The following is a 14,699-nucleotide window of genomic DNA, read 5'->3' on the forward strand; positions in this document are numbered from 1 at the left end:
ATTTTTAGTGTCAGGGTTTTTCCTGCTTGTTGAATATGTACCACATGCATGCAGGGCCTGGGGCCAGAAGAAGGTGTCCGACCCACTGGAACTGGAGCTAGAGGTGGTTGTGAGCTGCTATGTGGGTGCTGGGAACTGAACTTGGCTCCTGTGCAAGAGCAACCACTGCTCTTAACCCTGAACCATCTCTCCTGCCCCCTGGAGCATATCTCATAATGGTAGTAAAGTTGGCTCAGCGTGCAGCCCCTCTTTACTTCACTGTCATGTCAGTCCTGGCTCATTGCTTAATCTTAAGCTTTCATTGATGTCTCAAGACAGAGTTCTTTACTACTGTCTCTAATGCTTCTGCTCATATGCAATGTATCTGTGTCTATGGTATATATACTTATTATTTATTCATACATGAATATTATCATGTGTACAGGTATCATATAATGCTGACATTTATTTGCTTATATCCCTGCAAATTGCTGAAGGATAGTGCCTGTGTCTCATTCAGTTTTGCATTTCCAGCACCTGGCATGCTATCTACCATAGGAAGCATCCCACTGATGTCGTCTGATGGAACAGTGATGGGGAATGAATGGAACAGTAAGGATGCTGTCAGTTCTGGCTTCCACAATGAAGTGGCATTTCAGTGGCTAACCATCCTCCTGGTCTGGCACTTCCGCAGCTGAAGTGCTGGGGAGTGTGTGGCCAGAAGCCCTGAGTGCACATCATGGAGCATGAGCCAGCTGAGCCAGGAAGTACCACAACCACAACCAGAGCTCTGCCTTTCTTCTAGAGGAAGGTCAATATTGAACTTCGAAATTGTGGGGTGTTACCTTGGCACTCTCAAGTGTGAGAAATCTAAAGGAGTCCCAACTGAGGCCTTTCTTTCCTGCTGGGGGAGTAGAGGGCTGGGACAGAGGTGAGGCAGCATCCTTCTAGTAAGACTGCTTTCAGAGTGACATTTCAGTTCGGGTTCTTTGTATATTGTGTGGCTCTCGCAGGTGACACATAAAGGGTATCTGTGACAACTGCAAGGCTGCCATTGTCTGCTAGAAAGTCTCTTTTAGACAATGGACTTTGCAGGGAAACTTCCCTTCTATATTTAAGATGGGAATGTCACTTAGCACCAGATGGTTTCTAACATGCTCGGTGGCCTTTGCTCAACAGTCCTTCAGTGATCGTGTTTTTTATATATCAAAGAAGGAACGGTTAAAAGGTATAATGTGTTTTAGACAGCAGCTTTAAAAAAAGCATTCGTGTCTCTGAGTCATTTTTCATATAAAGTTTGATATATATATGCATATTGTATATTTTGTATTTGGTTTGTATATTTTGTATATTTTGGTTCTGCTTTGGAAATAAGCACAGGAACATATTTTTGTACCTCTACTAAAATGACCCCATGGTTTCGCAGCTAAAATGGCCCTGTCTGGAGAGGGAAGTCCAGAGGAAGAGAGTTTTAAAGATCAAGATTAGCAAATTAACGGGGACAGGAAAAAGCCAAGTCACCAATTAACCTACTACTGCAAAGCCTGGGGCTGGTTTGGAGCACCAGGCTGCACCAGTCTGTCTCTGGCTGAGCACCAGGCTGCACCAGTCTGTCTCTGGCTACCGAAATTTGTGCTCTGAAACCTCCTGTTGAAGCGTTGGGTTCCCTAATGTTCCCCAGTCCCTGGGAATGTTTTCTTTGTATGTCACTTCCTCTGCTGAGTGACTGTGGAAATCACATCTGTTGTTCTGAGATGGTTACCACGGGAACATCTCAACCTAGTCATTATCTACTCAGGCTACTGATTATATTAAATCAGGAGACAGAGCTGTGGAAGGATGGCTGCTGAGGGAGCTGGAGCTGCCTGCTCTCAGAAGACTGCGATTCCTCTGCCACTGTCCCCTCTCTGTCCCTGTCTTTGAACACGGATTTTTTTCAACATTGTTTCTCCTGTTTTCCCCTCAACACAGCTAATAAATGAAATCCATCCCCAGAAAGTCAGCACTGGATGATAGAGCTATTAGACTTCTATGGCTCCTGCCCTCCTCCAGTTCTGTTTCAGTGTTTCCTCTGGAATAAAAATAATTGCCTCTCCCTTCTCACTCTGTTCTTTCCTCCATGCTTAGGTATAAAGAAAATACTCTTCAAAGGTCCATGTTTTGTGTGTCTACACAATGGTGTTAGAGACACCATTTCCTGCTACTTTACCAGAGAAGTTTCTAAAAATTTCCTATACAGGTCTCTTTTCTAAAATATGGAAAATAGAAACAGGAAATGAAACTGATTTTTAACAAATAATTGTCTCAGGTATTTCTACTGATCTGGATGGATTTTTTATGAGGCGGACTTTAGATTTTTGTTCCTGGGAGAAATATCATTGTTATTGACAAAAGTTGCATATATTTATGTTATAAAAGATGTTTTGAATTAAATATATATTGTGGAATGGATAAGGCCAATTCACATATGTATCACATACCAATTTCTCTGTGGTGAGAATACTTAAAATTTATTCTCTTAGGGGCTGGAGAGATTGTTCATTAGTTAAGAGCACTGGTTGCTCTTGTAGAGGACCCAGGTTTGATTCCCAGCACCCACATGGCAGCTAACAACCATCTGTAACTCCAGTTCCAGAGGAATCCAATGCTCTCTTCTGACCTTCTTGAACATTGTACAACATGGGTGCACTTACATTCATGCAGGCAATATACTCATACACATAATATAATAAAATATACAAATTATTCTCTTAGCAGTTTTCACGTATGTAGTATATTTGTTCTTTTTAAAGAAAAGATTTATTTCTAATTTTAGGTATGTGTGTCTCTGTGTAGGGGTATGCACATATGAGTGTAGGTGTCCATGGAAACCAGAAGAGGGTGTTGGATCCCCTGGAGCTGGAGTTACAGGCCGTTGTGACCCATCCAGTGTGGGTGCTAAGAAACTCACTCTGGTCCTCTGCAAGAGTGGCATACACTCTTAACTGCTGATACATCTCTTCATATGGGTTCATAACTATAATCATTATGCCATACATAGGTTTCTTGAACTTATTCTTGCAGGTGGTCTTTGAGTGACATTGTATTGAAATATTCTTTATGGGAAAATGCTTATAAGCAATTCATCTGTAATCTATTGTTCAAAACAGGACACATTGGGAGGAAAGATGGTATCATTATTAAGGATGCCCAGACAAAAGTGCAAATTAGGACTCTGACACGCAAATTAATTTAACCACCTTAAAGTAGGCAATAGGGTTGTGGGTATGGTAAAACTGTGCTTTCCTCCTCATGAATAAAAAGGGACATTTTTCTAGAAGAATGTTTATATAATTAAAAATTATCATTTCAAATTGAAATTTTACATTTAGATCAATAAGGGAGATTTATTTTCTATTTCTGCTTCTGTTTCATGTAAATTTAGTCAGTGGTAAGGTCATTCTTGAAAGTAAAATGTTGGTACTGGAAACTGGAAAGAAAATAATATATTAGCAAAAGAAAATAGACTGGACTGAATGAGTCCTTGGAGATGTCATAAAACCCTTCTAAATCTCTTTAAAACTGCCTGTGTTAGACAAAGAACTCAAAAAACTTAACATAAAAAACCCAATTAAAAACTGGGGCAAGGAACTAAACAGAGGATTCTCAAATGATGAAACACAAATAGCTGAGAAATACTTTAAAATGTTCAGCATCTTTGGCCATTAAAGAAATGCAAATTAAAACTACTTTAAGATTTCATTTTACCCCAGTCAGAATGGCAAAGACCCACAAAACAAATGATGACAAATGCTGGTAAGGGTGTGGGGAAAGGGGAACACTTGTTCGCTGCCAGTGGGAATGCAAACGGGTGTAGTCATTGCGGAAATCAGTGTGGAGGCTCTTCAAAAAGCTAAAAGTAGATTTTCCACATGGTCCAGTCATACCAACTCTTGAGCACAACCCAAAGGACTCTATCCTACTACAGCGAGATCTGTTCATTCATGTTCATTGCCTCTCTCTTGACAATAGCTAAGAAATGGAAACAACCTAGATGCCCATCAACAGGTGAGTAGATAACGGAATATCATTCAGTTGTTAAGAAAAATGAAATTATGAAATTCACAGGTAAATGGATGGATGGAACCAGAAACAATCATTCTGAGTGAGGTAACCCAGAACCAGAAAGACAAATGTTACCTGCTCTTTCTCATAAGTGGATACTAACTTTTAATCTTTAGTTAGGGGTATTTCAATTGGAAAATACTTAAGAGATTAGGAAACTAATAAGTTGCCATGGGTGGGTGATTCACAGGAGGGGAGATAGAATGCTGTGATATAAATGGGAAAGGAATAATAAATAGGACAGGTTTGATAGGGTAGGAAATAGGAGGGTAAGGCACAAGAGGGCGTAAGAAGAGAGTTAACTAACATAAGTCTTTTGAAAGCGTCATGTGGAAACCTACTGTGGACGCTTCTCTAAATACATACGCATATAATCTGAAAAGAGTTTAAATGTAGTTACCCTATATGAGGATTCAATGGCCCTAATAGATGCCACAGGCTAGAAAATGCAAAGCCCAATGTCAGGAATGAACTCCTCCTTTTAGAGTTGTTGACCAGGGAGATCCCCAAAATCCTCAAACAGTCCTGGTTATTGCCATTGCACTTAGTTTTCCACCAGAACTTGATGGTAAGACCTTACTGCTGAAGACATTACATACCTGAGTTGCAGAACAAACAAGGAGAAATCAAGGTGGTATTGGCTGACCTTGAAGCTACGCCTCTGCTGGCTAGCTTTCACAGTATTAGAAGGTGCTATGCATGTTACTGACAGAAAGGTAATCATCAACCTTACCAAGTTATGACTCCTACAAGCCTCAGTATCAACTGGCTTGGCAAAATATGCCCAATGGTGTATTAGCGGCACAAAATATTATGGGAGAAACCAACCACCTTCTAATTGGATTTAAGACCCACCTCACAATAGGGAATCCATACCTCACACTGTTACCAGGGCCAGAACCTGTCTAGACAAATTACCATCAATAGACAATATTAAACTAACTCACAATAACTTACTGTTATACTCATAGACTGTATATCACTTAACTCTCACCAGAGACAGTTCTTCTTACAGCAGATGGCAATGAACACAGACCCAGAAATGTGCAGAGAATAAGACCAAGTATGATCTCCAGCAAAGCAGTAAAAACCTAGGACAGTAGGCCCCATTTGTTGTATCAGTACTGGGGAAGCAGAGACAAGAAGCTTCCTAGGGCTTGTTGGCCAGTCAGTCTAGCCAAATCTGGAGAAAACTCCGGGGGGGGGCGGGGAGAGAGAGAGAGAGAGAGAGAGAGAGAGAGAGAGAGAGAGAGAGAGAGAGAAGACAGAATGGGAGGAAATGTTTGGAAATAGATTTAGTAAGCAATTATGAGAGAGAGAGAAGAGACTATCTCAAAAAAAGGTGGAGAGCAATTGAGGAAAACATTTCACACTGACTTCTGGTTTTCCCCCACACCCCCCATGTACACACACAAACATGCAGACAAAAATACACACATATGCAAAAGAATATGTTAATCTAGCTTGCCACTTATGGTGCAGAATTGGAATTAGTTTCCCAAAATAAGAGTTTTAGAAGAAACTTTCAAAATGCTTCCCTTTGACAGAAACCACATCTTTATCTATTTAGGCAAATCTTAACAAGGTCATCTAGAGATGAAAGAGAATTAAACAGGTGGCAGACTATATAAGAAAGTACAGCTATGACATGTGTAATACCTTATGTGACTGCATTTTACATGATGACAAGCTGCTGTAATTGCTAAATTAGGAAACTTCGAGGTGATCATAGCAATGGTAAGGAGTCTAGCTTCAACTTACAGGGCACATGCAGGCACTATAGAGAGGACTGAATAGTATCATGAATAAGGCGCATCTCATTGTTCTTCAGACCCATCTGTACTGTCAGTTAAATGCAGTGGATGACTCCCATTTACAAGTATTTAATACAATCTTTTTGAAAGGACTCTCTAATATAATAGGTAAATTAACTGTATAGGATTGAGTGGTTAGAAACTATAAAGAGTTGTTGAGTTTAGGGCCTCTGTAGTTTGTTCAGGGGTATATCGTATACATCCAGGAAAACACTGACACCACTTATAAAATAAGAAACGATAAAGATAAATTAGGATTGCCTCAGTCTATGTTCTGTATAAAGAGAGAAGGATGAGTTATCTAGCATGGAGCCTCGAGGAGAATGGAAAGAGAATTTCAGGTGGCCAATATTTTCTCCTGAGGAGCGGAGATCCCTGAGCACCAGGTGCAGGGAAATGAAGGTACAGGGCAGATGGTGGAAGGGGAGACTAGATAGGGCCCAGATGCCTGGAGGCTCCTTGAGGATCTCCAGCAGAATGACAACTGCTTGCAGCCTGTCTTTCAATATGTCAAGTGACTAGTGATGATCATTGCCTATGACAGATTTCTCTTTACATTTATGTGTATTTGGAGTGTTTCTTCAAATTAAAAATAAAATTAAATTATTTTTAAAATCTAAGTATGGAGCTGGAGAGATGGCTCAGGGGTTAAGAGCAGTTACTGCTCTTGCAGAGGACCTGGTTTGATTCCCAGCACCGTGTGATTGCTCACAACTGCCTGTAACTCCAGGTGCAGGGGATCTGATGCCCCTTTCTGGTCTCTGTGGGCACCAGGCACACACATGGTGCACATGCGTTCATACAGACAAAACACTCATACACATAAAATAAAATAAATTTTAAAATAAAATAAAAATCCAAGTGCCTTTTACATCCAAATACCCATGTTGTAGACAATTAAATAGTCCATGTCCCAATTTCAGGGACCATCACAATTAACAGTGGTGTTGCTATATGTATTTTGGGGTTGAATTGAACATCATTTAGAACGTTGGCATTTTAAAGACAAATATCTCCCATTTTCCTCATTTGCTAACAATGTCTTATCCACTGTTGAAAAGAGGCTTTTTGGTTCTTTTCTCCCTGCAACTTTATTGGGAGTTCTGGTACAGATAAATCAACTACTGCTTTGTGAAATCACACACTTGGGACTCAGAAATTTATAACACTCAGGAGACTTCCAAAGTTGTAACTTCCATGGGGAATTAAAACAGCTCATTTGGGGTCATAAAGAGAGGTCAGAGGTACCACTGAAGTTCCCACAGCCTGCTTTCAATATTGCATTAGTTTAGTGGTGGCTCAGTTTTGAGGTTTTTAAAAAAAATGTTTTATTTATTATTTTTATTTTATGTGTACGAGTGTATTGTCTGCACGTATGTGAGTGCACCCGTGTCATGCAATGCCGTGGAGGTCAGAAGAGGGCTTTGGATTCCCCTGGAACTGGAGTTAAGGACGGGTTCATAGCCACCATGTGGGTGCTGGGAATCGAACCCAGGTCCTCTGCAAGAGCAGTCAGTGCTCTTACCTGCTGAGCCATCTCTCCAGCCCCCAGTTTTGAGTTTTAAAAAGTGATTTTGGGGGTGTTTGCCTCTAGCATGGAAAAAGTTACTCTAAGTCCCTACATCCTCAGAAGAGCTAAAAAACAGACACTGCACATTGATAGGCGAGGTCAGCTGGCTAGCAGAAACACAAACATGTCCATCTTCTGTTGGTCTTTCAAGGATCTAAGAATCAGAAATAGCAAGTTCTAATTTTTCCTAGTCATTTCCAGGGGTCAAGGTAAATCAAATTACCTCTTGCACTGAGCTTGTTTATGTCAAAGGAAAATAATACCCTGTGGATACCATCCAGCACTTTGAAATTTATAGATGGGGAGTGATATGTGAACCAAATACAAAAGCCTTGGGGCAAATTGTGAAGTTTATTATTGGCTCCTCCCTCCACCCACCCCAAATCCAAGGTGAAGGATCATTATAATATAAGTTATGAAAGCTGGAGGGGGTGACTGGTCACTGGTTTGAGTTTTCAAAGGAATGTAAGACTAAGTAGTAGTGGAAGAGGGAGTGGAGGAAGAAGCAAGCGCAGATGAAAAGGACTTCCCTTTTAGTGAAGAGTTGTAGAAGGCGAGATTAGACCTTAAGGCTTTAGAGTAGCCAGTGCAGAGAGAATTAGGTAACACAGGGTCTCAGAGGGCAACTCAAGTATATTTCCCTGGGGAGTCTTAAAAATCAAACAACATTTCCTCTAATCCAGTTCTGGCTACAGGTGGAGAGAATGTGCTAGAAGATGAAATGAGTACCTTCCCTGTACAAAGTTCACAGTTGTGATGGTTTGCATTTTCAAAGCCAATGTGATGGAGTTGGGACAGGGCCAAAAATTACTTCATGAGTGAAGAACTTTAGACAAAGGTTTACGTTCTAGTTGAGCAGACAGAGGTGGAGGAAGGAAGGCAGACCTCACGAGGTTTTGAAATTCATAGGGAAATGAGGATTTTTTTTTCTTTTTGAATAAAGGGTTTGATCCTCTCTAGGTACACTTAGTTACTCACTGTTAAGTAGGCGGAAGTCAATGAATGGGTAGGAGCCGCGGCGTTCGGCAGGAACCCCGGTCTGACCCCTTAGTCGTACATCTCCTAGAAAACAGAAAATCCAAACAAATGTTTGAAGGTATTGCCAAGTGTAATCACGTTCCTCAGTAAATCCTCTTAACTAGTTATGTCAACAGCACCAACACCAGATGTTGGGAGAAAAAGGATTCCTTTTCACTGAAGAGAGAGCTAGGTGGGAAGGGATGCTTAAAAAATGTTGAATGCAATGGATTTGGCAATGCTGCAACAAATCAACTACAACTCTCTTATATTTTCCTGGCCTGTGAAAATTTCAACAGCTTACAAAGTTTCTATAATCCTTTTATACTTCTTCTTAGGGCTAAAAGGTTAAATGAGTAAGCCTGGACAGATGAATGGAATGGTGTGCTGGGGTTAGAGTTTTGTTCTTAGAAGATGTAATGAGTGTCAGTCATTTCTTGTGGTTCAGGCACAGTCATTTCTGACTGGTGTTCGCCCCCTTTTCCCCCTAGGTTGATGGGGTTAGAACCTGCTCCTTTAGCTCCAAGAACCTCAGATCCTCTGACACCCTTGCATCTATCACAGCTTGTAGTGTTTCCAACACTTACTTCTTCACAGGCTTTTTCTAATAGCTGACTTCATTTTCCTTCTTGGTATGTTTGTCCTGCCTTCTCAATCTTGGCAGGAAACCAAGTAGAGTGGAACCAGTGTGAACTTTAGAATAAGAGTTGACCTTGGAGAAACCCGGGTTGGACATTTGCTACATGTGGCATCTTGGGAAACATTTTTCTCTGTTTCAGTGGTCTTATTTATCAAATGAAATGGACTTGCTTCCAAGTGCCAAGGTAAGACTTTATAAAATAACACTGGCTACTTGGCAGTGGATGTGGGCATGAGTCCTCCGGACTCCTGTAAGGCAGGGGCCGTGCACACTGTGTGATCTGCATTTCTCTGTTGTGCTTTCTGTGCCGTCTGGTCCTTGGTGGACTCTGAGTGATTATCCCACAGAGGGAGACAAGATTCAGCACGGCACATAGAATCCAAGGAGATGCAGAATCCATGAGAAGTAGTGTACTTTTGGAAGAACCAAGTCACAGAAGTCTCTTGGATTATCAATTCCATGAGCTATTAATAGGGCACTCTTGTAAGCCACTTTTCCCAGACCTTCTAGCACTGGGTCTTCAGCCTGGGAGCAGAGAGGAGAGACAGTCTTCTTTGCTCTCTAACCTCTGGAGTGAACCAGGCCTGAGTAACAGTTCTAACCATTGCCACCTATGCAACTGACAATGTTTAAGATATCCCTCACAGAATGTACTTGGGGTTATCAAGTGCAAACTGTGAACTCTTGGAATATACTCTGCTTTGGATTTTATATTAGTGACTTATTTCTTTTCCTTTGCACAGTCTGATATTTTATTGTGATATTGGTTGGAGGCTTTTACAATTTATGGACTAAAAAGAGATAAGTTTATTTTAAATGGAGGTAAAAGAAAGTAGGAAGAGGGAACAGATGAAAAGCTTAAAGGTGTGGGTATAATCTGCTGCCATGTGGTATGCCATCATCCCAGCACTCAGGAGGCCAAAGCAGGGAGGATCATGGCTTCAAAGGTAGCCTGCGCTACATAGCAATACCCTGTGTCAAACACACACACACACACACACACACACACACACGAGTCAATAGTTGAGCAAAAGTCACTCAAAGTTAGTGTTCTCCTTCCTTATAGTTGTCTTGAATGCCCCATGTTTGCAATCCTCACAATTTTAGAAAATACTTTCAAAAACATCATAGATTTATTTTCTTGTTTCTCTCAATGGATGTTCATAATAGCCTAGCGAGGTTAGTCTCCTTATTTTATAAGTAAAAATACAGTGGCTCAGGAAAGAAAGGCTAAAGATTACCACTTACACTAGAGCCTCGGCAAAGGGCTCAGGCCCTAAAGAACACTCAGCAACAATCTATTGATCTTCCTTGAGTTTCCTGAGTCAATGGTGTCTTAAGTTTGCAATTCCAGAGCTAGTATTAAATCTAAGTTCTTAACCTCATATCATGGTTCTTGCAACTCAACACCATCCATGTCTAGTCTTATAGTGTGTAGATGTCGTTTTCAGAATAAAACAAAACAAAAACAAAATCTTAGACCCTTACATGATAGAGGTTGTATTTGTAGCAGCCAGTGAGGAAAATGTTATGTTCCTAACATTGCTCATTTTGTGCTGATGATAAATGAATTTATCATTTATAATGATGTAAGATAGAAATGTACTTTAAAATTCTGTGCGTAGAGGAGACTATAGGAATTTGGTCTATGACATTGGCTGGGCTTGTGGGTTTGTTGACCTGTTGCTGTCATCCCTTGGACTTCTTCTAGAAGTTCCAGGCTTGCCATTTGAATTTACTTCTATCTTGGTATTTTCTTTCACAATTCAAAGAGTTGCTTTTGACTTTGTAGTTACAAGGGTAACTTTCTCAGAAAACATCTGAGTGATATTGATGTAGATTTAAAAACATCTCATAGGATTTATTCCTGTTGTCTATCTGAGAATGTGAGGCAGAGATGTGCCTTGCCATAAAAGGCTTTAGATTCAAGGACACTGGAGAGGGCACTACATGGTAGTGGGTGAGAAGACAACACATTAGAAATCCTGAACTGATAGGACTGGCATCTCTTATACTGAGTAACCTTGGACAAATCAGTAATCACTTCCAAGTCCAGTTTTATAATAGTCAGCCTACATAATTACAGCAATTTTGCCCACTGCACAAAGTATTGTGAGGAAATTACAGTGTGTGAAAATATTATGATTAACATTTATTGGATACTTACACTGTGCTGAGCATTTCATATGTATTATCTCATATTAATTCAACAACCCAAAGTTAGAATTATTATCATCATTTGATCATTTTATGGCTGAGGAAACCAAAGCCAATGGAATTTGATACTTTGTCAAAACTCATACAGGTTAATAAGAGCTTGTGCTTAAATTCAGAACTTAAATTCAGAAATCGATTCCAAACTTATGTTCTCCCTTCCAAGTACCAACCAGGCCCGACCCTGCTTAGCTTCTGAGATCAGACAAGATTGAGTTCATTCAGAGTGGTATGGCCATAGACCAGAACCATGTTCTTAATGTTTTCCCTATACTATCAGCATTAAAAACTACATAAACTGTTAAGTATTACCTTTTTCTTGCTCAATGTGTGCTTGGATTGCTATTTGGGGGCAAACCAAATATACAGCCATAATAATTATTGCAAGCTGAATACCAGGGAATCTGTCACCTTGACAAACTCAAGATTCAGTCAATAGAGGTTGTTTATTCAAAGAGCATTTCAGTGGAAATGTCTGTGTAGATAAGATAATTAAATACTGTTCTGGATCAACAAGGTATCCATTACTTTCAAGTATGGGAGAGCAAGCAATTCCTGAAAATATTATTCGGTAGAACTGATAATAGCTTGTAATTAACTTATTTAAGTTCTCAGTTAAGCAGACTTTTCATGATGAACCCCACCTTTGAGGAAAAGAGACAGCACCAAGCAAACTGATGACAAAGTAACTTCAATAAAAAAGCAGAAAGCAAACAGATCAACAGCAGCAGCAACGAATAACAAAAACCATACCTGAAAGATTCAGTTTCAGAGCTTATGCTGTCTACAGCTACAACCACAGCCTTAGAAGCTGATTACTCCTAAACATCTTGATTGTAAGGTGGAAAATAATTATTTTCAGAAAAGATTAAACCATGTTAAAGACTAGTCAGGCAGGAGGCAGGACAATAGTAAGTGGGCTAACTATGCATCTTAGAACATTTTTAACATGAAGAAGTTGAATAAAGTAAGTGGAACATGCCCTGTCATGGGCCTTCTATTTAATAGAAGCCCTAAGGAAGTAAGATGGATGTTTTAAGCATGTATTTCCATATAAAGAAAGTTTTTGTTCCTTCCTCCTGCTTCCATGAGACCCTTCTGATGCTAAATTGTTCCAATACGCTGGTGAGAAAAAAGCTCAGTAAGGACAGTCCTTGGAGAAGCTGAGACCACTAGGCTGTTACCTAAGTGGTGTCTTGCAGAGTTGCTTTTACTGGCTCCTGGTCTCGGCAATCATCTGTTTACCAAAGACCTTATATCCAAGCTAAACAATTATTTTGACTATTCATTAAGCCCTTGTTTAACTTCAGCAGCTTTTTTTTTTTTTTTTTTTCCTGGCAAAGGAAAGGTGCGGTGGAAGCTGGGAGGAAGCGTTGACAGCTCAGAGTCATGTCCTCGGTCTGTTCTTATTGTGTTCCAAAAGGAAACAAACAGCAAGGGAATTCTTATTTTGAGAGGACTGCTGCTCTTTTGCTTCTTGTGAGCTGAAAACATAACATGTCGTCCTTGGTTCTGAAGGCTGCAGATGCAGGCAGAGAGCTGAGCTGAGTCATTCCGGGGGCCAAGACCCAGAGATAGTCCCTGACAACCCCCCCACCCCGTCCCCAGGAGACGTGGCTCCGGATGGACCTCTTGCCCACTTGGCCTCTTGCACGGTGTATGTTTAATAAAAGCCTGTGCTAGGGAGCAGTAGTTGATGTGGCCTCTTATGTAACTGGCAGAGAGGGTGGAGACTCTGACAGTGATGACAACTTACAGTGGCTGAAACATGGGCCATACGACAAGAACCAGACTCCTGCCCCAATTGTGCGATGCCAAGGTCATTTCAGGGTGAGGAGAAAGCCTAGGAAAGGGACAGAACAGTAACTACTGTGCTCCTGGTGCATCTAGGAAGAAGGATGATGGTGATGAAGATCTTGATATAAACAGGTTGCAGGGAGCATGGGGTGAGGATTCATGGCAGGGGTGTTCATAAGAAATGTGAAGAGAATGATGGTGGCATCAGAAACTGAGCTCTTAGAGCAGTCTAAATGGGGCAGATAAGGAGAAGCTCTGCTAGAAAGGTATTCTCTCGAGCTTCCTGTACACATTACTAATTCATGTCATTGCCGCCTCTTGCAAAATGAAAAACAGAGGACCAGATCTTCACAGCTCAGATGTGAGCTCTTAGCATACTGCACAGCCTCCGCTGGAGGATTTGTATATCTCAGGTGATTGCTCTCAAACTTAGTTAAGGAAATGACTTCTCCTAGGATACTTATCTAGCCTAGCAAAGGGACGGAGGGGTATACAATTTACTCCATAGATTGATGGAATAGTATAAACAGCCACTTTAGATAACTCAGAGACTATTGTCCTGAGTATTGTGGTTTTATGTGAGAGAGCCAGTGAGGCTGATTAGACCCAAATTTCTCCCAGAAAGTTTCCTGGGTTTTTTGTTTTTGTTTTTGTTTTGTTTTGTTTTTGAGATAATAGGTCTTACTATGTAGCTCAGGTTGGCCCAGAACTCACTACATAGTCCATGCCAGCCTCAAACTCAGGATCCTCCTGCTCCATCATCCCACTTCCTAATCACAGGTATACACCATCATGTTCAGTCAGTCTTCAACTTTCTTGAGTGAGGCTCCAACTTGTCATAAGAGACTATGTGTTGGGTTGGCTAACTAGAAAGATTCTTGTCACTGATTGCTCTGTTTAACTAGCTATACATTTCTGGGTTGTCATTGAAAGACTTTTTTATACAGGAAGGAGAGAAAATGACAGTTGTTCAGAAATCAGACTTTTAACTTTTTGCATGCAAAAGTTTTTTCTTTCCTTTTTAAGAAAGGAAAATTGTCCCAAACAATGTATTCTGCAACTTTAGCTCAGGGTTATTAAACACTCACTGCCAAATGTATATTTTGGGTTTTGAATGCTGTGAAGGTAAATGTGTAAACAGCAGGGCTTTAGTTTCTAAAACAGGTAAGGCAGGTTTTAACTCAGACTAGCAGCTATCCTCATTTTTCAGCTTGATAGTGTTTCAGAGGGAAAAACGAGAAAAAAATAAGTTCCAATCACTAGAAACACAGGAGTCTAATAAAAGATATTGAAAAAGAAGCAGCAGGAATGCCTGAGGAGAATTCCGAGGAGTTGTTAAAGAACTCAAAAAACACACAGAACAGGTCTTCTTACAAAGATTCAGAAGAGGAATAATAGAGGTGTCGTCTCAGGGACCAAGCCATCTGAAGGCCCTAAGGAAAAAAATCCCTGGATAGTGTTGCACACCACGCACCGCTCCCAGGATAATACCTTCAGAGTCTTTCCAAAGCCAGGCTTGCTCTCTCTCTCTCTCTCTCTCTCTCTCTCTCTCTCTCTATATATA

At 40.6% G+C, this 14,699-nt stretch overlaps 1 protein-coding gene across 2 annotated transcripts in view; it reads right to left on the reverse strand.

Moving 5' to 3' along the window:
- Pde7b (phosphodiesterase 7B) overlaps nt 1-14,699 on the reverse strand; it is a 355,604-nt gene that overhangs the window by 99,909 nt on the left and 240,996 nt on the right. For both annotated transcript variants that reach the window (XM_008822074.2, XM_017795351.1), the window contains one exon: nt 8,446-8,529. In XM_008822074.2, the coding sequence (XP_008820296.1) occupies nt 8,446-8,529 (84 nt within the window). The remainder of the gene's footprint in view (nt 1-8,445; nt 8,530-14,699) is intronic.

The sequence above is a fragment of the Nannospalax galili genome, unplaced genomic scaffold, assembly GCF_000622305.1.
Source record: "Nannospalax galili isolate Female #2095 unplaced genomic scaffold, S.galili_v1.0 scaffold186, whole genome shotgun sequence".
NCBI classification, from domain to species: Eukaryota; Metazoa; Chordata; class Mammalia; order Rodentia; family Spalacidae; genus Nannospalax; species Nannospalax galili.